The sequence below is a fragment of the Vulpes vulpes genome, chromosome 2, assembly GCF_048418805.1.
Source record: "Vulpes vulpes isolate BD-2025 chromosome 2, VulVul3, whole genome shotgun sequence".
Lineage (NCBI taxonomy): Eukaryota > Metazoa > Chordata > Mammalia > Carnivora > Canidae > Vulpes > Vulpes vulpes.
This window is the reverse complement of record NC_132781.1, coordinates 2,129,464-2,156,809: the sequence shown is the minus strand read 5'-3', so window position 1 is coordinate 2,156,809 and position 27,346 is coordinate 2,129,464. Positions and strand designations below refer to the sequence as shown.

The window sequence follows — 27,346 nt, the reverse complement described above, 5'->3', positions numbered from 1 at the left end:
GGACTGTTTGGGAGGGGCCCCTGCTCAGGTGCTGGTAGCTATGTGGATGACAGCTCTAAGCAGGTGTGACTCTGAAAGCAAAGCAGCCGCCCGCAAGGATGAATGAGGCCAGGGACCAAGGAGGCGTTGGGAGACTCTGGGTGGCCAGGAGCCCCAGTGAGGGGCTGAGAATGGGGTGCCTGTCCCTGTGAAGAGAGGAAGAAGTGCTTGGGGCAGCGAGGGGAGCGGCACACAGTGCTGGAGGCCTCGGGGCCAGGCCCCTCCGGCGATGCTGACATTGCGAGGAGTTGGATGCTCAGACCCACGTGCTGTTTCTGGGGTGTGGCCCCTTCCTTGGGGCTGGGGCCAGGGTCCTGGGTCCCTCACGCCCACCGCAAGCAGAGACTGGGCCCCGGGAGAGTGCGTAACGCGAGAGAGGGCTGACCTGGCCACAGCGTCCTGGGAGGATCTTCCTGCGTGACGTCCCTCGCCTTTTCCTGAGATTTGACCACGTGCTTGTACCTTTACAGATTCTGAGAACAACCGCGGTGGCGAGGCCGCGGCAGCCCCGGACGGAGAGGTGGAGCCCGGGCAGGAGCTGAGGGAGGACGGAGAGGTGGAGCCCGGGCAGGAGCTGAGGGAGGACGGCGGCCCTTTCCTGTCCTCGGGCTCAAGAGGTCCTCTCCCGCCGCGAGGTCTGGACGAGCCCCCTTCCAGTGCGTCCTTGTCCTTGAGCAGCCGGAGGGTGAGTACGGCGGGCGCGGGGGGTGGGCATGGGTGGTTGGTGGCAGGCGGCGGGCCCCCACGGGGCAGCAGCTGTCCACGCACCCGCGTGGCCTGAGGCCGCCTCTGCCGGGCAGCCCGTCCCTCCGGCCCGACGCCCTCCCTGCCCCCCCGCCCCGGGCCCGGGTGGCCGTGGCTCCGGGTCCCCGTGGCTCCCGGCGCGGACTGGTGGCTGGGCACGTCCACCTGGCCCCCGGACGTCCTTGTCCCGAGGCCCAGACCCCGGGTGGGTGCGGGCCGCCCCCCGACGAGCCGTCCTGGACCCCCTGGGAGCGCAAGCGCCCGGCCGCCGCCTGCGGGGCTCGCTGGACAGATCCCGGTTGAAGCTCAGCCTGTGGGGCCCGGGGCCGCGGTCTCTGCGGGGCGCCCACGGAGGGCGCTGCCTTCCTGCGTCTGGGTCCCCGGGGGAGGAGCTGCCGCCCGCGGGGCTGCGGCGTGTGCGGGCGTGGGCTGTGTGCCGGGTGTGCACGTGCGGTGGGTGTAAGTGTGGGGGTAATACGGTGCAGTATGTGCGTGGGTGTGGGCACGAGCGGGCTGTGTGAGTGAGTAGGGGTGTGTGCGCTGTGGTGCGTGTTCTGTGCATGTGAGTGTGTGCGTGGGTGTCCTTCCCGTTGGCGAGTCACCGTCCAGGGCAGGATGTGGGACGGTGAGGGTTTAGGTGGACTCTGAAAACGGGTGCTGAGGGGTGCCCTGCCCATGGAGGGTGCGCAGCACCGTGAGTGAACCTGGTACTAAGCCCAGCAGGACTGGGTTTTCTTTTTTAACCTTGAAGTAAACGGAGTGAGTTTAAGGCTCTTTTGGAAACAAAAATGGGCAAGAATAACCAAAAATACTATGAAAAAGAGAAGTCTTGAGTGAGATTTATTGCACTAAATCAAACAAAAACGTGGCACAAAGCCATAGTCAGTAAGACGGTGATTTCTGGGGGCGATGGCTGCAGCGGCAGATGCCCTGAGTCAGAACCTGGTACGTACAAGGACAGTGGGGGAAAATATACATAAATATTTATCTGGTCTCTGGATGGAGAAAGACTTTCTAGTAATTAATGCAGGGGGAAAGACTACAAACAAAAGATTGGTGTCTTTGACTTAAAAGAACTAAAAATATATTCTGTATAGAATATGATAAGAACAAAAGAAGGGCAAACAACCTGGGAAAAATAGAGAATATTTGTATTTACATAAAAGTATTTTTATTTTATTTATTTATTTTCATAAAAGTATTTTTAAAGCAGAGAACGAGTTGCCTCAATATGTCAAAAGCTCATAGAAATCAAGAAGAAAACAGTCAACAACCCTGAAAGAATGGGTCAGTGATGGGTTGTAGTCCACAACTGGAAAGATATAAATAGATGGCCTGTAAGTGTATAAATGTCCCACTTCTGAACCCAAACATTGAAAAGAAAAAGAACTGCAAGCTTTTATATGAAATCTATAAAATTAGAGAATTGATTTTTTTAAAAAGATTTTATTTATTCATTCATGAGAGACACAGAGAGAGAGGTAGAGACACAGGCAGAGGGAGAAGCAGGCTCCATGCAGGAGCCCGATGTGGGACTCGATCCCGGGACCCTGGGATCACGTCCTGAGCTGAAGGCAGATGCTCAACCACTGAGCCACCCAGGTGCCCCTAAAGAATTGGTTTAAAGTCAGCATTTGGGGCAGAGTTCTCCCTGCACCCACAGGTAACATGGTGGGACCACCCAGCATGACAAGTGTCCTTTGACCTGCTCTTCTTTGATTTCATTATGAAAAAGGACTCCAGAAAGGCGTCTGAAGATTCCAGATAAGATTTAATCACTGCTTCAGCTTCTATGGCCAAATTCTGGAATCCTCCTGAATCCCCCACCAGGGACAGGCCCATTCGTATTGTCCTTAGGGCAGAGTGGACTGTGGCCTCCAACTGTTATTTTCTCAAAGATGTGGGGAAATTCTTGCAATCAGATCAGCTAACTAAATAAAAAGAGAAAAAAACAAACCCCAAGTATAGGGAAGGGATACCAGCAAAAAACGGCAGAGAAGGGGCCTCTAGGGGTCTGTCCCTCCAGAGAAGCACCAACAAAATGGAGCAAAACAACCAGAATAAGCTTGATTGGACCTTCGCAAAATCTCAGTAACAGGTGACTTAGCCCTCGGGGCAGAGCACAGTCCGGGGGCTGGAGACTAATTGCCCTCCCAGCAAAGGAAGAAAAGAAGATGCAGCCCCATGCGGGACCCCATCCCAGGACCCTGGGATCATGACCTGAGCTGAAGACAGATGCTTCACCCGCTGAGCCCTCCAGGCACGCCTCCTTTTATTGCTCTTCGCAGACTTGGTATTTTGTACAAATTGTCGGTTTGCGGCAACCTTGCACCCAGCAGGTCTGTTGGTGCCATTTTCCCAACAGCATTTGCTCTGTGTCGCGTTTTGGTGATTCTCGAACTGTTTCAAACTTTATCACTATTATCATTGTTACAGTGATCTAGGATCAGTGATCATGACTCGCTGAAACTCAGATGATGGTTAGCACTTTTTACCAATGAAGCATTTTATTTTGTTGTTATTATTTCTTAAGATTTTATTTATTAGAGAGACAGAGAGAGAACATGAGTGGGGCAGGGAGAGGGAGAGGGAGAAGCAGACTCTGCTGAGCAGGGAGCCTGATCTGGGTCCCCATCCTAGCACCCCGGGATTATGACCTGAGTTGAAGGCAGACACCACCCACTGAGCCACCCAGGTGCCCCCAAAATGAAGTATTTTTTTTTAATGAAGTATTTTAAAATTAATGTGTGCACATGGACTTTTTGGACATAATGCTGTTGCACACTTAGAATACATGTAATGTGAATATAATTGTTTTATGTGCTGGGAAACCAAAAAATTTGTTTGACTTGCTTTATTGCAATAGTTGCTTTATTTGGAGAATCTGGAACCAAACTCCAGGTGTCTCTAAGGTATGTCTGTGGTTTGCATAAATAGTGGGACCTTGCATAAAAAGGTGCCTCCTGCATGCTCTGCATGTGGACTGAGTGCCCCCAGCCCTGAGAAGGACGAAGGTGGTGAGGCCCTGCCCGGCTTCTGCCCAGGGCTTGTCTCGGCCACAACGGTGCCTTCTGGTTTGGGCTCTTGTGACTGAGGCTGTTCTGCTGACAGAGAAGGTTGACTGGTGACTGTCACAGCTGCTGCTCGTGTCTGAGGTTGTAGGGCCTATGCTCTGAACCCCCAGGGTCCAGTGGATGCCCTGCCAAGTTCATTTCTGGTTCCTGGGAGTTAAAATCCTGACTTTGTGAATTTTCTGGAGCATTTAGGAGTTTTGCAGGGGTCACTCATGTAAAAAGTGAAACGAGCTGGTGTGCGCAGTGAAAGTTTCTTCGCTTATGAGGAAAAGCAATGAGGTTTCCTGCATCGGAGATAGATATTTGTGGAGTTTATCTTTTATATTGGGTTTCTGCAGAGTGAAAACTTTTTTCCTGAGTGAGATGACCATTGTTGGAGAGGAAGAGTTTTCCTCTGCCTTTCTAGGTTCTTTGGCTGGTCTAAAAGTGACACAAGACAGATTAACAGGAGGAAATCAGACAGTCGTTGAACGACATAAATACCTCCTGCATACATAGGAGAGACCTGGGAAAATGAAGTAGCTCCCCGAAATGGCCAAAGCCATCATCTTAAATACCACCTCCAGCTAAAGACATAGGAGATGTGGGGGGTGGGTGTGGGGGGTGATCGGGAAAAACACTGTAAACAAGGCGAGAGTGTTGTGTAGATTGAAGTCCAGCCTTCTCCACAGACGAGTTTCTAGACAGTTAAGAGTCACCCCCATCTTCCTGGTGGTGAGGGAGACACCTTTACTCATGGAGATTGCCCTTTTATGTGGAAATATCTCATAAAAGGAAAACTTCTGGGTTTTCAGAGCTTCTCCTACCTGCAGCTTCTTAAAAATAACCAGCTTAAAATAATCTATATGCCAAAGAGGCATATTTGCGGGTGGCAAAATTTGCTCCCCTGCACCATTGATGCCCTTAACAAAGCTTTAGCGAGCACGAGGCACGAGGCACGAGGCACTAGGTCTAGGTGTTGGTGGAAAGCTTGCAAAGCAGCTGTGGTCTTTTTTTTTTTTTTAAGATTTCTTTGTGAAAAAAAGGGAAGAGGGGGAGGGGCAGAGAGAGAGAGAATCTCCAGCAGGCTCCCCACTGAGCACAGAACCCCATGGGGGGCTCCATCCCATGACGCCAAGATCATGACCCAAGCTGAAACCATGAGTCACACGCTCAGCCGACTGAGCCACCAAGGCGCCCGAAGCAGCTGTGGTCTTTGCCTGCAGGGTGTGGATCTGTTCCTTGGTTAACTCCTGAAGCACTTTCTGAATATGATGACATTGAGGGGCACCTGGCTGGCTCAGTCGGAAGAGCACCCAATTCTTGGTCTTGAGGTTGTGAGTTCGAACCCCACGCTGGGTGTGGAGATTACTTAAAAATAAGTCCCTTAAATACGGTGACATTGGGCACCTGGGTGGCTCAGCGGTTGGGCATCTCCCTTCAGCCCAGGGCGTGACCCCAGGGTCCAGGGATATAGTCCTCCATCGGGCTCCCCGCAGGAGCCTGCTTCTCCCTCTGCCTGTGTCTCTGCCTCTCTGTGTCTCTCATGAATGAATAAATAAAAATCTTAAAATAAAATACATACCAGAGCGATTCCATGTTTTAACGTAAAACAACACCCTAAAAGTTGTAGAAAATAGAGGTGACTTATTTGTAAAATTGTTTCAGTATTTCTTAGCCTCGTTTTTTTTTTTTAAAAAAACCTGTAAATGCTAATATGGCCATCAAAATAATCATAGATTCTGAGTCAGGGGAGACCATCTGGCTATTAAAATGTAAAAGCAAACAGCCAGAAAACTTTGTTGGCCTGTGATGCTGGGTCAGCAACTGGGATACTCAGTTCCTTCCAAGAAATAAGATGATCGGGACAGGGACAGTAGCAGACGGATGGCAGGTGAAGGATGTAAAAGGCAGTTTATAGAAGAGGAACAAATGGTTAGAGCACCGTGGACCTTGCTCAGCCTGGGGGAAGGGGGGGAAGGGAGAGGGGATGCAGCACCCCGGGGGCTGGGGCTCAGCCTGGTCCATCTGCCCTAGGAGGGGGTGCTGGCTGCTGCCCCAGGGTCGTGAAATCCAGCTGGCCGCGTCCACGCAGTGGGCTGTAGTCCTGGGGTCACCCCTCCGCGCTGTCACCCGGGACCGGGTCACAGGCCCCGCGAGGGTGCCTGCCTCCTGCACTCCCTGCAGGCTGAGCCTCCAAGCCTTCCTGGTTCCCGCTGTGGCCCTTGCTTCCCTGTGTGGTCTGTTAGACTGTGAGACTCAACCAAGTCGATTTAAAGATCGAGTTGGCTTTATTCGAGGAGTCCTGAATCGGGGAGCATCCCATCCAACCACAGAAAGACTCCAGAAGGCTGAGTGGAAGGTTTTCTAAAGGCAGGAAGGGGGTGGAAAAGGAAATTATTAGTGAAGAATGAATGCATTGTTTTCAGGCAGGGTTGTGCCCCTACCGGACTGGGCAGGAGGCCTGGGTGGGCTCTATCTCCTACAGAGAGTGTCTGGGAGGGACGGGCAGGGGTGTGGGGCGGCGGGCAGGAGGAAGGAGGGGTCAGCGAAAGGGGGAAATCAGAGCAGGAGAGGACAGCAAGGAGGCGTCCTGGCTGTGGCTGCTGTGGCTGAGTGACAAGAGGAGGCGTCTTACCATGCGGTGGCAGGGAGGATGGGTTTGGGGTCTGGGTGTTCGGAAGGCCCAGGGGCAAAGGGGGCAAGGCAAGTCTGAGCAAGTTTAGGATTGGCTGGTTTGCACGACCTTGGTGGTCTCTGGGCTATTGGGGTGTCACTAGTCATTTAGTGCCTGGCCCTGGGGCAATGAGGGAGGTGGGTGTGGGTGTGGGCTCTGGGTTGGTTGATTTGCAAATGAGAGGGAGGGAGGGAGGGAGCCAGCCCTGGGAGGGGCAGCTCCAAGTTTAGCAAGGACCCTAAACTCTCAAAGCATCATAAGCTGCAGAAAATAAAAAACAGGAGTCATCCCAGAGGCCGTTGCAGGCTGAGGTTGGCGGCCAGGCTTGGGCTTTTGTCCTGGGCGAGCAAGTCTCCGGCCACTTGCAGCCAGTGCAGGCCCAGGGAATCCTGTGGAATGGACGAAGCCATCTTATTAGGGGTTTAGTGTCTTTCAGGCTTCTCCTCCAGGAAGCCTTCCAGGCTCGGGGCCACCTCTGAGATCCCAGCGCCTTTGTCACTGGCGCTTCCCACAGGCTAAAAACCCGTCGTGGTCTCCCCCTCTTACGAAACCCAAACCGTTGGCTGCTGCGGGAGGAACAGGTCTCGCTCTCTTGCTCCTTGTCCCTGCGCTGAGGTCCCCTAGGTGCCCCCATATGTTGGTGGGCAGCTTGACCGAAGCCAGCCTGCGGCGGGCTGAGAGCCATCAGGAGACCCAGTGACATGCGGGTGCTGGACCCTCGGCCCAGACGTGGGCGGGGCTCCCAGGGGCGGCTCTGGGCCCTGACCTGGAACCTCCCCCCCTCCCCGCTCTCCAGTGGCCCTGGGCCCCCCACACCTGCCGAATTACCATCTGCACGTTAGCAAATATTTTAGTGCTCTGTACACCCACAGACCTTGGAGGACTGTTTGTTTTTTTTTTTTTAAGTTTTATTTAAGTTATCTCCACATCCCATGTGGGGCTCGAACTCACAACCCTGAGGTCGAGGATTGCATGCTCTTCTGACTGAGCCAGCCAGTCAGTTGACCTTTTTAAATATTTTTTTTATTTTTAATTTTTTAAAAAGATTTTATTTATTTATTCATGAGAGACACAGAGCGAGAGGCAGAGATGCAGGCAGAGGGAGAAGCAGGCTCCCTCTGGGGAGCCCATTACGGGACTCTGTCCCAGAACCCTGGGGTCACGCCCTGAGCCAAAGTCAGACGCTCCACCCCTGAGCCACCCAGGTGCCCCTATTAAAGATTTTATTTATTTATGTATTTATTTATTCATTTGAGAGTGAGCGAGCAAGGGGAGGGGCAGAGGGACAGCAGGCTGCATCCCAGGACCCCGGGATCCTGACCTGAGCCCAAATCAAGAGAACTGCCCAAGTGCCCTTGACCTCCCGCTTAGAGGACCCTGAAAGCCTCCTTCCTGCCACCAGGAGGGCAGCAGGTGTCAGTTGTCATTCAGGCCAGGAAATCCCCCTGCAGGACGCAGCGCTGGCACGGCTCCGTGTGTCCTGCAGGGTTGTCGGGCCAGGACCTGACCCAGGACGAGGCCGCCGCACCCCATGCGTAAGCAACTGCCGCGTTCCTCCCTCACTGTCCCCGGCGAGTCTACCCGGGCCTGGAGTGGGTGGTGGGTCCCGCGTCCACACTGCATTTCAGGGGATTTACGGGCCACCAGCACTCGATGGGACTGACCAGCGAGCACGGGCCTCCGAACAGGGACCTTGAGGCCTGAAAGGCCCTGAATGGAACACCTGCGATGTAGGCTGTGATCCGGGAGGCCCCGTGTGATCCGGGAGGCCCCGTGTGATCCGGGAGGCCCCGTGTGATCCGTGGAGGCCGCGTGTGATCCGTGGAGGCCGTGTGTGATCCGTGGAGGCCCCGTGTGATCCGGGAGGCCCTGTGTGATCCGGGAGGCCCCGTGTGATCCGTGGAGGCCGTGTGTGATCCGTGGAGGCCCCGTGTGATCCGGGAGGCCCCGTGTGATCCGTGGAGGCCCCGTGTGATCTGTGGAGGCCGCGTGTGATCCGTGGAGGCCCCGTGTGATCTGTGGAGGCCGCATGTGATCCGTGGAGGCCGCGTGTGATCTGTGGAGGCCGCGTGTGATCCGTGGAGGCCGCGTGTGATCTGGGAGGCCCCATGTGATCTGTGGAGGCCGCGTGTGATCTGGGAGGCCCCATGTGATCTGTGGAGGCCGCGTGTGATCCGTGGAGGCCGCGTGTGATCTGGGAGGCCCCATGTGATCTGTGGAGGCCGCGTGTGATCCGGGAGGCCGCGTGTGATCCGTGGAGGCCGCGTGTGATCTGGGAGGCCCCATGTGATCTGTGGAGGCCGCGTGTGATCCGGGAGGCCGCGTGTGATCCGTGGAGGCCCCGTGTGATCCGGGAGGCCGCGTGTGATCCGTGGAGGCCCCGTGTGATCTGTGGAGGCCGCATGTGATCCGTGGAGGCCGCGTGTGATCTGGGAGGCCCCATGTGATCTGTGGAGGCCGCGTGTGATCCGGGAGGCCGCGTGTGATCCGTGGAGGCCCCGTGTGATCCGGGAGGCCGCGTGCGCTCTGTCACAGGCAGGCAGCGTGCTTCCAGGGATGCGCCGTCGGGAGGAACTCGGGGGAGGCTCTCAGCTTCGATCTGGCAGAAGGAAGCGCGTGGCCTGCAGGGCTCGGCTGTGGGGCCTGCAGCGCCGTCCACCACCCGCGGCCACGTGTGTCTCTGCTTCAGTCTTCCCAAGATGAAGACGTGGGCAGGTGTGACAGGAGGGGTTCGGTCAGGCAACGCTCGACGCACTTGAGACATTGGAAGGAAACCGGAGGAAGATGTTGGGAGACTGTAGTGACCCTAGAAATAAAATTAGTGTCTCTTTTTCTGTTTAGAGAAGAAGGAGAGGAGGAAGGAAGAGGAAGAAGCAGAATGCCTTCACTTCCGCAGAGCCGGGCTCCTTGTCCGAGGCCCCCTCTGTCCCCTGTAGCGTCTCCTTGCTTGCAGACCCCGGGGCCCGGGACACAGCCCCACCCCAAGGCCAGGCTCCACAAGGTGCTCCTTCCAGCCAGCCGAGCCAGCCCCTGGGCACCGTCCCGAGCCCGCTGGAGGGTGCTGGGCCCCCAGGGCCCCCAGGGCACGCCGAGGTTGGAGGGAGCCCTCTGCCGGACCAGACTGCAGGGAGTGCCCCCCAGAATGGGAAGGGCCGTGACACCCCCAGCCCCTCCAAAGGGGTGGGGGCCACCGCCTCTGCCAGTAAAGACTGTCCTGGGAAGGAAGATGCCTCCCGGGAACTCCTGCTGCCTGAGTCCAAACGGGTCCCTGAGCCCAGGAAAGAACCACAGACCCCCAGGCAGGAGGCTGGGGCCTGCGCCTCCGGGGTGAGTTGTTGGGGGTGATGAGCAGGTCCATGTCACCTCCCCCTGAGCTGCTGATCCCTCTCGCCTGGCTGGTGGCACAACTGACCCTTCCTTGGTGGCAGACACTGACCCTTCTCTGGTGTAGACACCGACCTTCCCTGGTGGCAGACACTGACCCTTCCCTGGTGGCAGACGCCGACCTTCCCTGGTGGCAGACGCCGACCCTTCTCTGGTGTAGACGCCGACCTGACCTTCCCTGGTGGCAGACACTGACCCTTCTCTGGTGTAGACGCCGACCTTCCCTGGTGGCAGACACTGACCCTTCCCTGGTGGCAGACACCGACCCTTCCCTGGTGGCAGATCCTGACTCTTCCCTGGTCGTAGACGCCGACGCTTCCCTGGTGGCAGACACTGTCCCTTCTCTGGTGTAGACGCTGACCTTCCCTGGTGGCAGACGCCGACCTTTCCCTTGTGGCAGATGCCGACCCTTCCCTGGTGGCAGATGCTGACCCTTCTCTGGTGTAGACGCTGACCCTTCCCTGGTGGCAGACGCTGACCCTTCCCTGGTGGCAGATGCTGACACTTCCCTGGTGGCAGATGCTGACCCTTCCCTGGTGGCAGACGCTGACCCTTCCCTGGTGGCAGACGCTGACACTTCCCTGGTCGTAGACGCTGACCCTTCCCTGGTCGTAGATGCCGACCCTTCCCTGGTGGCAGACGCTGACCCTTCCCTGGTGGCGGACACCGACCCTTCCCTGGTGGCAGATGCTGACCCTTCTCTGGTGTAGACGCTGACCCTTCCCTGGTGGCAGATGCTGACCCTTCCCTGGTCGTAGATTCTGAGCTTTCCCTGGTCGTAGATGCTGAGCTTTCCCTGGTCGTAGACGCTGACCCTTCCCTGGTCGTAGACGCTGACCCTTCCCTGGTCGTAGACGCCGACCCTTCCCTGGTGGCAGATGCTGACCCTTCCCTGGTGGCAGACACTGACTCTTCCCTGGTGGCAGACGCCGACCCTTCCCTGGTCGTAGATGCCGACCCTTCCCTGGTGGCAGATGCTGACCCTCCCGCCATCAGGGCGTCACCCAGGCCCTGACGTTTGGGGTTTCTGTCTCCTCCAGGAAATTGCCGCTGCGGCCCAGCCGGCTCAGCCGGTGGGAGGGGCTGGCGAGAAAGATAAAGCCAAGGCCAAGACTCAGAAACTGAACCAGCCGCCAGCAGGCACCCCTGCTCCCCCAGAACACCACCAGGTAGGGTGCCTGGTTCTTGGAAGCCTCCCGGTCCTGCCCTTTGTCCCACCACCTGCTCTTTCAAACCCCGTTCTCTCTAAAGTTCATCCTTCATTCACTCATTCAGTGATTCTCTTTTGGGGGCCATGGATACAGCCACAAAGGAGACCTGGCTCCTGCCATCATGGCTCACATTCTACTACAGAGGGAAAGACAAAAAGCAAAGTCAGGCATGGGGAGAGCCACAGAGAAGAGCAGGGGGAGGGTGGAGGGTGCTGAAAATGGGTGCTGGGAGCACGTCGCCAGGCAAGGCCCCCCCAAGGAGGTGCAGGTGGAGCAGAGATCTGAAAGAGTGAGGGCCAAGCCATGCCACTCTCTGAGAACATGTCCCAGGCAATAGCAGCAGATGCAAAGGCCCTGCGGCAGAGTGTGGTGGGCCCATTCAGGGAACAATAAGAAAGCGAGTGCCCCCAGGAGCAAGTGAGGGGAAGAGGGTCACAGGGGGGCTCTTGGAGGCTGTGGTCCGTGGGTCAGAGGGCTTCAGAAGGTTCTGAGCAGGGAAGGGACACAACTGTTCTAGCCGTCGTGACAGCTGTTGGCTGGAGCAGGGCAAGTGTGGAAGCTGGTTGTAAAGATTGGGGCTCGGTTACTTGTTCCAGACAGCTGAACCCAAGAAGAAGATGGCCAGCCCTGCGGACAAAGCAGGTGGAAGTGAGAAGGCCAAGCCAGGGGGTCCAAAGAAACCAGAAGGGAATAACAAGAGTTGCGTGGCCACCACGAAAAATGAGAAGGAGCAACGGGACCTCAAAGCCAGAGGGAGTGAGGTTATGGGGAGGTAGGTGTGAGCACTGGGCCCCGGGGCACAGGCACCGCCTCCCAGACCACCCCCACCCTGGGCAGGAGATGGAGAGTCCCAGGCTACTGCCCTTCTTGGTGACCCTTCTTGGGGAAACGGGGCACCTGCTCAGGGTGCAGACTGGGGAGCATCCTGCGTCCCCATTCCTCGCCTGGTTCAGTGCTCCTGGGGCCTCGGGGCCTACCAGGACCTCGGAGGGCCCGGTTGGGGTCGGGGAGGAGAAGCTGGCATGTCCCCGAGTGCTCATCAGCCCCCTCCCACCACTGCCCCCAGCCCTTCAGAGCTGGGCAGGGAGAGCCCCCGGCCTTGCAGGGGGACATCCCCCTTCCTCGCCACCCCACTGCGGAGGGAGGCACAGTAGGACCCCGTGGTATGGTGTTTGTCTGGAGCGTGGACGCTCTCGTACTGGGCCGGGTCGAGAAGTGAGGATCCTGTTGTGCGTGTGCGTGTGCTTGTGTGTGCGGGTGCAGGGGTGCAGGGGGTGCGGGGGAAAACCTGAAGCTCATGGGCGCTTTCTTTTCTGGCTTTCCTCCAGCAGCCCCCTGAGTGTCCAGGAAGGAGTCACCGTGTACTTCCACGCCATCATTCCTAAGGACTGCATCGTGAACCGCAGCTCACACCAGGTGTTTGTCAGGGGCGGAGAGGAATTTGGGAAGCTCAGATGGCAGAGGAACGTCTGTGAGATGGATTACACCAAGTGAGTGTGCGGAGGGCTTGCGGGGAGTCCCTCGGGGAAACATCCAGAACACCCAGTCTTCGAGATATACGGAGGCGATAATTCTCTTCAAGCTGATGACATTCTTTACACTCTTGGAAAATGACCGTTTCAAACAAGAGCTCCCCATAACATACTTTGTCCTCTGTCGCCATGGCCCATGGGATGTTGGTTCTGCGTGCAGACTGTCTGGTCCGTGAAGCATCCTCCTGCTCAGGAGTGAGGTGTAGCTTCGAGTCTGTGCTCCATGCAGTTTGAGGAGAGCTAAAATGTTCAAAATAGAATTTTTTTTCTTTTCTTTTCTTTCTTTTTCTTTCTTTCTTTTTTTTTTTTGATGTGACTGGTGTCCCGTTTATTCAGAGACCTGCATGAGCACGGGTACCTCGCGGAAGGCTGTACCGTCCTTTCCAGGCAGCACGTGGATAAACCCATCCCCTACAAGTACGTCATCGTGGACAGCAACGGCTGCTGCGAGTACGAGTTTATCTACAAACAAAAGCAGAAACACGGCGACCACGTCAACCGTTGCCTGCTCGTGAGGTCCCAGCTTCTGGCCTTGGGAGGTGAGTCGGGCGGGGCCTCTGGGCCGAGCTCAGGACTGCGGGCGCCAGGCCTCCCGGAGCGGCCTTCCTCTGCAGAGCAGGACCCCTCGGCAGGTCCTCCTCGCCGGCCCCGGCCCCCCGCCCTCGGCTCTGCGTTGAGGAAACCCGAGTTTGGAAGCCGGAAAGTTGATCAGTGTAACAGAACCACTCATTTCCAAGGGGAATCCAGGAAAAGGATTTTTGCTAAAGGGGGAGACGGTGAAGCCGCTGGGGGTGAGGAGCTGAGCAGGGGAGGGGGCTGCAGGGGGCTGGCAGGAGGATGAGGCCAGAGCCGCGGGCACCCACCCCCTGCCCCGGAGACCACGAGTCAGACCCGCACCCACACCCGCACCCCTGCTGCTTGGCGTCCCCGCCGCCCTCCACGCTCTTCTCCTTTCTCCTGTTTATGTCTAATTGCTTCCTTATCTTGTCTTCTCTGTTGTCTCTTTGCTCTATTTTCCACTTGTTACATGCAGCGTATGTGTGTGGGGGGGGTGCGTGTGTGGTGTGCGGGCTGTAGGACCGTGTCGTGTGGCTGTGGGGTGTGTGTAGCATGTGTGGCGGGTGTGGCGTTGTGCGGTGTGTAGGCGTATGTGGGACATGGGAGCGTGGGGGTGTGCGTGTGGTGAGTGTGGGCATGTAGGAGCGGTGGGGCTGACGTGTGTGGTGCGTGTGGTATGTGTATGGCGTGCGGGTGATGTGCGTGGCCTGTATGAATGTACGGTGCGTGTGAGTGTGGCGTGTGTGTCCTATGTAGCCACGATCGCCGCGGCTCCTGCTTTGGGAACTCACGCGGACCTTGTCTGTGGCCTGGCGCCCGGTCGGTGGTAGGTGTCCCCATGTGCCGAGCAAGGCCAGCAGCGTGCGGGGCCACTCGGATCTCTGCACGTCCCGTACGTGAAGCCTATTTGATCAAAAGGCCTTTCTGGAAGGGTTGGAGCGTCAGCTCCGGAGAGGAGAGCCTCCGTCCCTCCGTAACCGGGTGCTCCTCCCTGTAGCGCAGCCGTGAGCACCCTGGGGCTTCAGATGCCGCCCGGGCGGGGTGACTGTCAGGGCCTCGGGGGGCCGATGCCCGAGCCAGGCGGGCGGGATGGGGCTGAGGCCTGGTGACCATGGGAGGCCCTTCGCTGGCTTCCTGCGGGCCGGGGGGTCATGGCTGGAGCACAGGTGTGGGGTGCCCCGGTGGCTGACATCCCGGTGGACGGCTTGGGAAGGCATCTGGAAGGTGCCAGAACCCGGGAGAGGTTCGTGTTCTGCTCCCTATCGCGCAGCAGTGGCTCATCATAGAGGGACTTGAACAAATGCAGGTTTCCTTATTCCCAGCGCAGGTGAGGGGAGAGGTGGCTGTGCCCTTCCTCTCTGTGAGCGTCCCCGCCAGGGTGGGGCCCCCGGTGCAGCCCCGCGCCCCCAGAGACCCCGACAGCGGAGGGCTTGCTGGTGCCGGGCGGAGGGGGGCCTGCCGTCGCGCCCCCGCCTCTGCTCCCCCGCCTCCGCCCTCCCTGTTCCCTGGGCTTTCGTTGCTTGGTTTTGTTTGGTGGTTTCTCACGCTGCCCGGCCGTCCAAGCGGAGGCCCTTCACCGCCAGCACTCATCCCGGTTGCTGCTGGGAGACTGACTTTTGTCACCTTGACCTGTCTTCTCTATTCACGTTTTCATGCCCGTTTTGGGGTATTTTTTCCTAACCTTCAAGATTTTCTTTCTCTTTTCTCTAGTGGGTTGGAAATGTCAACGTTTCATCTCCTTTCTTCTGGTAGATTCTGAGAGACCCAAGACCTCTGATGCAACAACCCCCCCCCCGACCCCCGCAATCCCAGGGTCAGTGGTGTCCCCTGCTCCGAGCCCGGGGACACTCCCTCCTCCTCTGTGATGTGGGCCCGGCCAGGCCAGCAGCTCACCGGGGCCTCTGGAGGCAGGTCACAGGGGGCAGGAGAAGCAGTGACTCCAAACAGTAATTTCGGGTCCTCGCGGGGCCTGCAGGGCTGGGGTGAGCGGGCACCTCCGTGCCTGCAGCGAGATGCGCAGAGCACCTGCTCTTCCGGAGACCTGCGCGTTCTGAACTTTGCGGCTGATTCTGTGTGTTCGTGTCGCCTCTGGCATCTTAGTGACCGCTTGGTCTTGTCATTCTGTGCAGCCGGCTTTGCTGGGTCTCCTAGCTCCAGTCTAGGAGCAGTCACGTTCTCAGCCCTTGCTCTGCATCCAGGGCTCTGTCTTGTGTGTCGTGGGGCCCACACTGTCCTTAATGGAGGGGGCGTCACGGTTCCCAGTACAGAGGACACCAAGCACTGGCACCCAGTGACCTACAGCATGGTGCTCGGGCGCTAGCCAGGGCAGTTTGGGGAGAGAATCCTTAACCTCTGCGCCATCGTTCTCTAAGGAACCCGTGTACCAACCGCACTGAGCCATCGGTTCAATCAAGACACGTTTGGAGTCTTTCCAGGGCAGCTGAATCATGTGACCTTGGGTCCCCCTCTATCACCGCGGGGCGACAAGGGTCCGTGTCCTAAACACAGCTGTGCTCCCACACGGGGCGGCTCGGGTGGCTCCTCCGCCGCGGGGACCGTTCCTTCCACTCTTCTGCCGGCGCCAGCGTGTGGGTCACCTCCCGGGTGGGGTCCCGGGGGGCGCGCTCGGGCGGCCCACAGTGTGGTGCTGTCCTGTCTTCGCTCCTAGACTGGCACCAGTATGACGACATGGTACGCATGGAGTCCCCGGGGAAGCTGCAGAAGCTCATGAGCTCCGTCACCGACGGCATAAGGAAGGACTTGGTGAGGGGGAAGCAGGTGGCCGCCACCTTCATGCTGGACAACATCTTCAGCCTCCTGAAGGCCTGGGGCACCATCAACCTCAGGAGCTTCTTCATGCAGTTCCAGCAGTTCTTCTCTGTGGTCAGGGTGCCCATGATCTACGAGGGCCAAGCGCAGCCCTGGCTCTCCCTGAAGTACGAGGAGAAGGAGGTACTGGCTTCAGGGGCGCGGCAGCTCCCCCAAGCTGGACACCACCCCACTTCCTACTGGACACACCCCGGGAGCCAGTGGCAGTGGCGGGACTGCCTGGGATCCTCCTCCTCCTGGGTTTCTTCCTTCTGGGCCCTCCTCCTCCCCCTCCCCTGCTCCCCCTTCACCCCGTCCCACCCTTAGTATCACCTCCCCTGGCCCCGCCCCCTCCCCTGACCCCACCCCTAGTCTCACCTCTCCTGGCTGCCCCTGCTCCCTCCTGCTCCTGCCCCTCCCCTGGCACCCCCTGCTCCCCCCTGCTGCCGCCCCCTCCCCTGTTCCCCCTCCTCCCCTGGCCCCGCCCCCATCCCCTGCTCCCACCCCCAGTCTCACCTCACCTGGCCCCACCCTGGCCCCCCCCACACAGACCCCCTCCCCCACCAAGCCTCTGGTAATATAGGGAGAATGGGACCCTCCTTTATCGCCCCTCTCCCACATGGTGGGATGGCTCTGGCAGTTTTGAGAAGAACCTGGGGCCATTTCTGAGTTGGCAGTTGGACCCTTGCAGGCGTCGAGAGCCCCTCCACCGTGCAGGGCTTCTGGACTGCACCATTGGTGGTGGCCCCCAACAAAGGCCCCGGGGCACCTGGGAGGCAGGGCAGTGGGGTGGCGCCTCCATGGAGCTGGCTCTGCCCCTTGGGGCCTTGGGCCTCCTCAGGCTGTTGTGACCCTGAGGACAAAGACGGGCCGGCCGTGCGGGCACCTCTGATGGCTTCAGCTCCATGGTTCTGTCTTCTCTTCTGGGATCAGGTGAAGAAACACCTGTGGGAGTATTTGAAAAAGCAAGCAGCGCCACTTCTGGAAAGTAGTGTGGACCCTCTGCCTGAGGACCACCCGGTGAAGAGTCCGTTGAGAATGGGCCTGATTGTCCTTTTTGCTGTGGAAAAATTTAACATTCCCTTATCAGACAGTGACCTGAGCATGCTCTGTACCCTTCTCTGCTCGAACATCAGGTCACCAGGTGATCTTCACAGTGACCTAAGTGACATCTTTGAAACATATCAGAGGTATGTATTGTGTGTGTGTCAAATGATTTTATAATGATTTTTAAAAAGATTTTATTTATTTATCATGAGAGGCACAGAGAGAGAGAGGGGCAGAGACCCGGGCAGAGGGAGAAGCAGGCTCCCTGGGGGGAGGTCGCTGTGGGCCTCGATCTCAGGACCCCGGGGTCATGCCCTGAGCCAAAGGCAGACAGATGCTCAACCACTGAACCACCCAGGCGTCCCCACACTACATTTTTAAGACAGAACGAAGGGTGGCAGATGTACAAAGGTTGCTGTTTCGAGCGTCCTGAGAGCTGGAAGCGGTAGCACCTTGCGATTGTAGGGAGAATGCCGGATGTTGTCTGCAGGCTTCTCCCTGCACTGGCAAAGTGGCTTTCTATCCGGGTTTATTGTTGCCAGACGGTCTGGGCTCATGGATCACACAGGCCCCCTGAACCTCAGCTGTCGAGGAGGGATATTTGCCGTGGGGCTTCAGGGAGGGACTGGCCAAGGCCCGGCGCTTCGCGGGGTGCTGAGGGCGCCCCGAGGTCCATCGCCCCGGTGCGACCATATTTCTCCTGGGGCTGGTTGCTATTTTCGAGTGCTCCTGAGTGTGAGGAGCCCTCAGCCCCTGGGCAAGATGCTGGCCGCCCCAGCTCACCGCCGCTCTCCGTTCCCCCCACAGCTGGCGAGAGGCCTTGGTTAACCTGTGCCAAAAATGCATGGAGCAAACAGTTGACCACTGGGTGCTCACCCTGCCCCTCCTGCACTACTGCATGGAGCTGTTCCTGCAAGGAAAGGACTGCAGGATGCAGCCTGAGGACACCTGGGCGGCCCTGGAAGGAATCTCCTTCTCAGAGTTTCGGGAAAAAAGGCCAGATCAGTAAGTTGCAGAGCTGCACTTCCATCTATACATCTTAGAATAACAACTGTGCTTCTAGGACCTCCATGGGGCTCCCTGGGTGCACATGCCCCCACTTCTCGCGACGCTTCTTTTAAAACTACTCCTTTAATAAATTTTAAACATACAGGAAATGTAAAGAAGAATATTTTTTAAAAAAATGGCTTGCGTTCCCAGAGATAATCACTATTGTTCACACTTTGGCGGGCACATTTCCGGGGTTTTTGTCCAAACGCATGTTGGTGGGCACGTTAGGTGCTCAACAATAGTGACAAACGATTGGCTATATTCTGTTCTCCAACAGGCTTTTTTTTTCCACTTCATAGTATTCTGTGAGCACCTCCTCCTTGGTAAACGCCCAGCTACGTTGTTATAATGACCGCTTACCCATTAGAATTAATTTTTACGTAAGCAGGGACTGGGCATGTGGATTAGTTCTTATTTTTTCAGTCCGACTTGGTAAGCATGCGTGCTTTGACGAGCATCCTTATTCTCTCCCTGCCCAATCTTTTCCTCAAGATAAATCCCTGAAAGCGGGGCTGCTGGTCCAAGGCTCAGCGCATTGTACGTGCAAATCTCGAGGTGGTGAAATACCAGTCTCGAGGTGAGCAAAGCTTTCTTACAGAAGACAGAGAGCACAGTCTACCAACGAAAAGTGGTAAATTGAACTGAAGTACAAAAAAATCAAAACTAAAAAATACAGAAAGATGAACACTTGTGCTCCTTTGCAAGCAAACCCCCCCCCCCCCCCGCCCGCCCGCCCGCCCACCTTGTCTTATGTCAGAGAAAGAAAGGATTCCAAGTCTCACCTGCTCCCACCCGTCCACCAACCCAGGACGCTCCTGCCTGTGGGTATTTAGGGATTAAGATGGCTAGATTAAGTTATTGCTTCTTCACTATTATCGGAACCTTTTGATGTTAAAGCCCAGTTAAGATGATATAATTGCATGTATTTTAAGTGGTGTCCAAACTCTCTCTCTTTTTTTTTTTTAATAATAGCCCTTGTCTAACATCTTTCTTTTTTCTTTTTTCTTTTTAATTGGAGTTCAGTTTGCCAACATATAGCATAACACCCAGTGCTCATCCCGTCAAGTGCCCCCCTCAGTGCCCAGTCACCCCAACCCCCTGCCCACCTCCCCTTCCACTACCTCTTGTTGGTTTCCCAGAGTTAGGAGTCTCTCATGTTCTGTCTCCCTCACTGATATTTTCACTCATTTTTTCTCCTTTCCCCTTTATTCCCTTTCGCTATTGTTTATATTCCCCAAATGAATGAGACCATATAATGTTTGTCCTTCTCTGACTGACTTACTTCACTCAGCATAGTACCCTCCAGTTCCATCCACGTCGAAGCACATGGTGGGTATTTGTCCTTTCTAATGGCTGAGGAATATCCCACTGTATACATAGACCACATCTTCTTCATCCATCATCTGTCGATGGACACCGAGGCTCCTTCCACAGTTTGGCTATTGTGGCCATTGCTGATAGAAACATCGGGGTGCAGGTGTCCTGCCATTTCACTGCATCTGTATCTTTGGGGTAAATCCCCAACAGTGCAATTGCTGGGTCGTAGGGCAGGTCTATTTTTAACTCTTTGAGGAACCTCCACACAGTTTTCCAGAGTGGCTGCACCAGGTCACATTCCCACCAACAGTGCAAGAGGGTTCCCCTTTCTCCGCATCCTCTCCAACATTTGCTATTTCCTGCCTTGTTAATTTTCACCATTCTCCCTGGTGTGAGGTGGGATCTCATTGTGGGTTTTGATTTGTATTTCCCTGATGGCCAGTGACATGGAGCATTTTCTCATGTGCTTGTTGGCCATGTCTAGGTCTTCCTCTGTGAAATGTCTGTTCATGTCTTTTGCCCATTTCATGATTGGACTGTTTGTTTCTTTGCCGTTGAGTTTAATAAGTTCTTTATAGATCCTGGATACTAGCCCTTGATCTGATAGGTCATTTTCAAATATCTTCTCCCATCTGTAGGTGTCCAAACTTTCTAGTAGAAATTTAGTTGTTAATAGTGGAAGATGGAAAACACCAGCCTTGACCTTTAAAATCCTGTCTTTCAGGCAAAAGTGGCCTTTACTGTGTTGTGAGCCTTTATCCACACGGCCTTCTTAGCCCTTGTGACTTCTTCTTTTTTTTTTTTTTTAAGTTTCTTTCTTTATTTATTTATTTGAGAGAAAGACAGAGAGGATGAGTGAGGAGGAGGGGCAGAGGGAGAGGGAGAAGCAGACTTTTCACTGAGCCGGGAGCTAGACTTGGGAACTCGATCCCAGGACCCCTGAGATCATGATTTGAGCCTAAGGCAGGCACTTAACCCACTGAACCACATAGGCGCCCACCCCTGTGACTTCTGTGGCACCTTGGTTTATTTATTTTCTATTTCTTCTGGGGTCTCCAGTACGATGTCACAGAATCAGCATAATCTAAATACCTTTGCTGGGCTCACGTGGACCATTTGATCTGGAGCATTCACTTAATTCATGCATCAAAATGCTTAATTCATAAATCATTGAGGCCATGATGGAAAATTAATGATGGAACCACCGTGTAAGGCAGCGATCACTCTTGTGGGTGTGTATCCCAAGGAAATGAAATCAGTATCTTGGAGCCATATGGCAGTCACCTGTTCACTGCAGCATTATTCACAATAGCCAAGACACGGAAACAACCCAAGTGCCTATTGACCGGTGAATGGATTGCAAAGATGTGAGGTACACACAGGCGTGCACACACACACACCCACACAGGGGAACATGATATGTGTGATTTCACTTGTGTGGAATCTAAAAAAGTCAAACTCATAGAAACAGAGTAGCATGGAGGCTGCTGGCAGCGAGGGGATGGGGGGACATCGGGAGATGTTGGTCAGAGTACAGATTTCCAGCTGGAAGAGGAGTAAGTTTTGAGGCCTAATGCGCAACATGGTGACATAGTTATCCTGGATGACGTGCTTCCAAGTAGCGGAGAGAGGAGATCTTCAGTGTTGTCAGCACGGAAGAGGAATGCTGGTTACGTGACACGGTGCAGGTGCTAGCTGATGCTTCGGTGAAGTGTATCAAGTCAGCACATCCTCGTCCGTGTTAAGCGTCCACAACGTTAGGCGTCCGTTACACCTCCATGAAGCCAGAAAAAGTGCTTAATTCTTAGTGCAGGTTTTTGCTGTGGGCAAATATCCACATCATGTAATTTGCCCTTTTTATCCTTTTTGGCATAGATAGAGTTCAGTGGCACCCGGCACACTCATGTTGTTGTGCCGCCACCTTCCCTCCCCAGAGGCGTTCCCATGTTCCCAGACGGAAACTCTATTCCTACGAAGTCACATTTCTGTCTCCCCGTCCCCCCACCCCCTGGTAAGCACCATCCTACTTTCTGTCCCAAGAATCTGTGCACGCTAAGGACCTCATGTAAGTGGAGACAGGGGAGTGTCCCCTTGCAACTGCTGGTTTCACTCCGCATCGCGACCTCAAGTTTCATCCGTTTTGGTGAATTCTTACTATGTTATTGTTTGCTTTGCATTTGATTCACTGCCTGGCATTGCAATTATCTTTAAAGTTTGAACTTGACAGGTCTCTTGGAACATGACTGTACTTACCCTGACTCCATCTGTGTTTGCTGATCCCAGCGCTGCTCTTCTGTCCCTGTTTTTGCTTACATAGGACACATCTGGTTAAGCTCATGAGCAAGTATAACCGTCTGCTGAACGTAGACGTGTACCTGTTCCGGTCCTGGTTCAGTCTGGTGCCTCTGAGCAACTTGCTTGACTATATGGAGAACTTCGTGGAGTATCAGAGTGACGTCCCTGCTTGCATCCTGGACTGCCTTCAAGGGACTTGGTACCGGCTTCAACACTATACACAACTCTTCAAGAGACATCAGGAGGTCTGTTGTCTGATGTTCAGAACAGGCTGTCCTTGCTTCAGCAAATGCAGATCAGAAACTAGACTTTCAGGGCCTGGGATTCCTTTTTTTCTGAGATCTTGGCAGAGGGAAGCACTTAGAAGCCAGAAAAGAGGGCAGGACTGCTGTTTCTTATGGCTACGGGGTTGCTCTGTTTGTCATTACGCTGGGCAGTAGAGTTCTGGCCTCTGGACGGTCAGGCCATGTGTGTGCGCGAGTGTGGGTGCACACGTGTGCGCGTCTAGTGGGGGGCCCACCCAGCTGCACTCTCTCTCATTGCATGGAGGTGCAGGAAACAGGTATAATGTTTAAATCCTGAGTTTTATTTGTGAAAGATGTAAGCTTGGTTCTTGAGCACATCAAACTCATTTGTAGGGAGAAGAGAATCCTTCGTTTTGCCTTATTTAGATTGTTTTTTTTTTTTTCTTTTCAATTCTGTTTTCACAAAGATGCTGGCGCTGTGATTAACTCTTTCCTATTTTTTTTCTTCACTGCCCCAGAACATTGGGAAGATATTAACGAAGCTGTTGGGCCTCCTGAATATTTGTCAGGACAAGTAAGTAGAAAAGTGAAACAGAGTCTCGGTGTTACACGATTACTCTCCGACTGAGTGACAGTGTCCCGTGTTTGCTATCGAAATCAGAAGATCCTCGATATATATCCCACCTCCTTTTTGAGCTATTAACATCCTGGTTTGGTTGGGTTTGGTCTTAAGAGGAAAATAATAGGTATCAGCTGCTGAGATTTGGGTTATTTCCACTAGGTGTTTTTTCCTGTATGCATTTTCTTTATATATATATATATATTTTAAACGATCACCATATCGCCTCTTCATGCTTGTGTTCTGCATTCCTCTGATGTTGGTCTTTGTATGTTTTTTGCAAGCCAGGCTGGTTGGAAGTAAAAAATCAAACGTGACTTCACATAGTTTTTTCTTTTTTTAATGTTTTATTTATTTATTCTTGAGAGACACAGAGAGAGAGAGGCAGAGACACAGGCAGAGGGAGGAGCAGGCTCCATGCAGGGAGCCCCACGTGGGACTCAATCCTGGGTCTCCAGGATCACGCCCTGGGCTGAAGGCGGCGCTAAACCGCTGAGCCACCCAGGCTGCCCTGACTTTACATAGTTATCTGAAAGCATTTGCTCCTACAGACTTGTATGACCTCTGACAGCCCGAAGGGACATGGTATAGAAGGCAGAACAGAAACGCGCAGGTGCCCGATAGGTGTTTTCTGAGATTCTCAGAGCACTGCTGCTATCCCCTCACCTGAATTCTTAAGGTGTTCAGGATGGAGGTGGGGTGTTAGATCTCTGTTAATGTCAAGCCCCCGTGCGTCACAGAAGCACCCCCACGGTGCCTTTCCCACGTCACCTGCCGCACCTCCCGCCGGTCAGCGCCCATCACTTCTGGCCTCGTGCCAGCCAGGGAACATGAGACCTGGTCCCCACGGGGCTGAGAGAGACTCCACACACAGTGCCCATTCTACCACTTTTCCCCATCCCTCCCTCCTTCCCTCCCTGTCTCCCCGCCCCTGATCTTTCTGAATTTTTTTCAAATTTATGCAGTGTCTTAATCTTCAGTAATAAACATCCCTAGCCTTTTTTAAAATAAATATTTTATTTATTTATTAATGAAAGACACAAAGGAGAGAGAGAGGCAGAGACCCAGGCAGAGGGAGAAGCAGGCTCCATGCAGGGAGCCTGATGTGGGACTCGATCCCGGGTCTCCAGGATCAGGCTCTGGGCTGAAGGCGGCGCTAAACTGCTGAGCCACCCAGGGATTCCTTTTTTTTGACTAGGGATTAGTTTCACTTGATTTTGTTAAAACAGTTCAGACCATGGAGGCAAACCAAAAGGACTTTGTTTCCATTTTATGTTGGTTGTAAGTTCCCGAAGTTAACCTATCGGGGGTCAAAACATGCCTTCCTGGCAGGTATTTTGAAAGGAAGGAACGTGTCGTGGATAATGGGTACTGTTCTCTCAGTTCTCCTAAAATACCTCAATGATTTCTCTTATCTCTTTGCGGGGTAGGATTCTTGAGGAGCCCTTGATACGGTCCTACTTGACTGTGGGCCAGAAACTTCACGAAACTATCTGCAGCATCACAAAACACGAAGCACTTTATGAGCTGCTTGCCTTATCTGCTGAGATTGTTTGCAGAATTATTACACTTCAGCCTCTAGTGGTAAGTGGAACACACACGCACACCACGTCACACCCACGATACCTATGGAATTTCAAGTGATTCACAACAGAGATCAGCCAGTTCTAGGATGGTTAGAGGGACACGGAGTGGCTGATTCTGTCCTCAGAAATTTTGGGGCACCTGCCCCCCTGCTAGGTTCTGTTCTGTTCTGTGCGTTGAGGATGGTTTGGGGCCGGAGCCTGCACCTTTGCCATCCTAGGGCTTCCGTTTGAGGCAGAGGGGCAGTGCGGGGGTCAGGGTACAGAACATCCACTGAATGGGTTAACCAAAGAGCAGTGCGGGTGGCTGGGAAGTCAGGCAAGGTATCCCAAAATGTGTGCCCCAAGTGCATGTCCATGTGCGGTCGTTCCCACTTGACCTCATTTCCTGCGTGCCATTCCTTAGATACGGCAGCAAAGTCCGCACCTTCCAAGTCCACGCCTCTGTACCTTCCACGCAGGTGCACGCCCTCTCGAAGCAAGCCGTAGGGAGGCCCCAGTGCCCTATGCCCGCCCCCTCAACCCCCTCCACACGCCTCCCAGGGGGAACCGCCACCCAGACGCCTCAAGATTTTATATTTAGACTGGCCAGTTTTTGGTTACACGTATTACGATTAAGAATCGGGACGTTCATGATAGGAAAGAATTCAGTATATATTTTAATTTTATTCCTTTCACTTTTTCTTTTTAAAATACCAAAGACACATTTTAAAATAAGTCTTATTGGTGAGGCGATTGCTTTTTCCTGAAGCAGGTGTCATCTAAACCATTGCAGGCACATGCCCACTTCCATATAAACTGTATTTTAGGGAATTTGTCGGTTTTCTAGGGCATATTTTCCTGTAGAAAAGAGTCTTCAGTGTGGGTTGGAACCCCAGAGCAGTGTAACCTACATCATGGTAAAAATACTCTGCCCGTGTCATGAAAACAAAAAAGGTTTGCTGATCTAAAATTCAACAAAAGTGCATGATGCGTGATCATACAGCTTCTGGTTGGGTCCTGATGTTGAGGGTTAGCTGGATTGATGGGACACCTGATGACACCTGATGGAGAGAAGCAGGGAGCACACACGTGAGGCTTCCCGCCTAGATGGAGCTGCTCACGGCCTGCCCGTCTCTGCCTTCCCTGTGCCGAGTGCAGGAGGTGCCGGGATGGGAAAGGCAAGGGCCCTCCTCGCAGCAGGGTCTCTGGGGGGCTGCCCAGGGGACACGCACCTGCAGTGCAGGGCACAGGTGGTAGGCTGGAGAGTCGCCGTGGTGCCCTGGGAACCGATGGCAGGGCTGGCGTGCCTACGGAGTGGGAACTGCCCTCCCCGGGTCAGGGAGGAGGAGCACCACCGTTCCCGAGGGCCAGTAAGGGACGGAGTGTGGCTGGGAAGGGGCCAAGGTCTAGAGCAGGCCAGGTCGCAGGGAAAGCACACCATGCTGAAGCTTCGGGATCGTTCTAGAGGGATCCGTGCCATTCGGAGATGTTAGGCAAGTGCTAGGATGTCCAGTAGTCAGCCGAGAACTGCCGCCACCTCTCGCTGTCCGCTGACCCGGCGTGCTGGCTGGGCACACCTGTGTCCACCCCTCCCCACGCATCTGGCGCCTTCCTGTTCCAGGCTGGGTTCCGTCCCCTTCGTGTGCTTGAGAACACCTTGTGCTTTCCCCGCTTGGCACCTACTGTGGTTAAGGACTAGCTGCTTGCCTGTCTGTGGACTGTGGCCCTCCCCCTTGAAGCATCAGCTCCCACGGCAGGAAGGGCATCTGCTTGGCCACCAGGCAGGATGAAGGGCACAGGGTGGTCCTCAGGGAGCATCCCTAGAAGGAGGAGTGGCTGCAGAGCCACCTGTGGGTCCTGACGCACGCCTGACTTGCCGGCCTTTGTTGAAGAAGGACGCACACTAGCAGAACTGGGAGGACCCTCTCCGTGACCCCAGAGAAAACGGATTTTTCAGAGGCAAAGAGGGAGTAGAGGAAGCCTCATGGAAGAAAGCATGGGCCTCGGGGTTTACCTCCGGCCCACGGTGGGCCGTCCCCGCAGCCAAGGAGCAGGGGTTTGCATGGCGCACCGGTGGGGCTTCTCTGAGCTGCTGGAGGCTCTGCTGTTGGGGCCTCCTTTCCCAGCCATTTGGAGAAGGTGGGCTGGCGTGCCCTGCGTGGCGGGCGTGATCTGCTCACTGGTAAGGCAGGGGGCCCCCTCCCCCCTGCTGTCCCTGTGCTAGGGCAGTTCACAGGGGTGGAGTCCTTACCCTCCCCCCACCTGCCCCCCACTTTGCCCGACCTGTCTGCTCTCAGAGCGAACCCAGAGTCCAGGGAAATCAGGCACCTTGAGATGCAGGCGAGGCCGGGTCCTGAACGCATTCGTGTGACTCAGAGGTTGCTACTTCTTGGGCTCCTGCCAAGGATCCGGAAGGGAGAGCGGTGTCTCCAGAATGGCCTGAGTCGCGGCTTGGGGACCTTAACACACACACCCCTCTCCTGCCACAGCAGGATTCGGCCGAGGGCCTGGGAAAGGAAGCCAGGAGGAATTCTGTGCACGCGGTGTTCCAGGGGACCATCACCAGCACCAGAGCTTGGCTGCAGAGCGTTTTTCGGGAGCGTATCTTCTATATCATCAGTGCCGAGACGGTTCTCACCTTCAGATACAGAGATGAAATCCAGGTAAAGCTCTGCTGGGCTGAGACGCGGCCCGGAGGGGTCTGAGCAGGGATGCGACGTGCTGGCCCCGGGGCCCATGGTCCACCTGCAGGGTCAGAGATCCGGTGCTGGTCACACTGCCCACAGGCCCCCTCCCCGTGACAGGCCCCGTAGGAAGGGTGGGCATGCAGGCCCTGTGGCGAGGCGCCTCTGGGCTGTGTCAGCAAGGAGAGTGGCCGGTAGTGATGGCTGGAAAGGTCAGGAAACCGTGGAGGCGAGAGGTACTTGAAGGGGAGACCGAGCACAAGGCATCTGAAGTCAAAGAAGAGAAACAGTCCTCAGAAAGGCTGGGAAGTTTCCAGAAGGAAGCTGGATGAGTAGGCCCGGGGCGGCTGTGGGGTCTGGCCCCCAGGGGTCACCTGGGCGGGAGCGGATGAGCTTCTCAGGCCGGAGGGTTGGGAAGGGGGTGTGCTGTAGGCCGGGGGTGCTTTACGTCCACTGCTGTTTTCTTTCTGCGTGCACCGGGATCACGCAGCAGAACGGCCGCGGTATTCCAGATGCCT

At 55.2% G+C, this 27,346-nt stretch overlaps 1 protein-coding gene across 5 annotated transcripts in view; it reads left to right on the top strand.

The window, feature by feature from the left end:
* RNF213 (ring finger protein 213) overlaps window positions 1-27,346 on the top strand; it is a 97,610-nt gene that overhangs the window by 8,104 nt on the left and 62,160 nt on the right. For 2 of the 5 annotated variants that reach the window (XM_025999908.2, XM_025999906.2), the window contains exons 3-15: window positions 510-724; window positions 9,355-9,840; window positions 10,938-11,066; window positions 11,705-11,880; window positions 12,437-12,598; window positions 12,977-13,179; window positions 15,867-16,150; window positions 16,940-17,196; window positions 17,861-18,058; window positions 21,738-21,960; window positions 22,479-22,534; window positions 24,010-24,163; window positions 26,634-26,807. In XM_025999908.2, the coding sequence (XP_025855693.2) occupies window positions 510-724; window positions 9,355-9,840; window positions 10,938-11,066; window positions 11,705-11,880; window positions 12,437-12,598; window positions 12,977-13,179; window positions 15,867-16,150; window positions 16,940-17,196; window positions 17,861-18,058; window positions 21,738-21,960; window positions 22,479-22,534; window positions 24,010-24,163; window positions 26,634-26,807 (2,717 nt within the window). The remainder of the gene's footprint in view (window positions 1-509; window positions 725-9,354; window positions 9,841-10,937; window positions 11,067-11,704; window positions 11,881-12,436; window positions 12,599-12,976; window positions 13,180-15,866; window positions 16,151-16,939; window positions 17,197-17,860; window positions 18,059-21,737; window positions 21,961-22,478; window positions 22,535-24,009; window positions 24,164-26,633; window positions 26,808-27,346) is intronic. The other 3 variants (XM_025999910.2, XM_025999909.2, XM_072746414.1) reach the window with 3 other exon arrangements.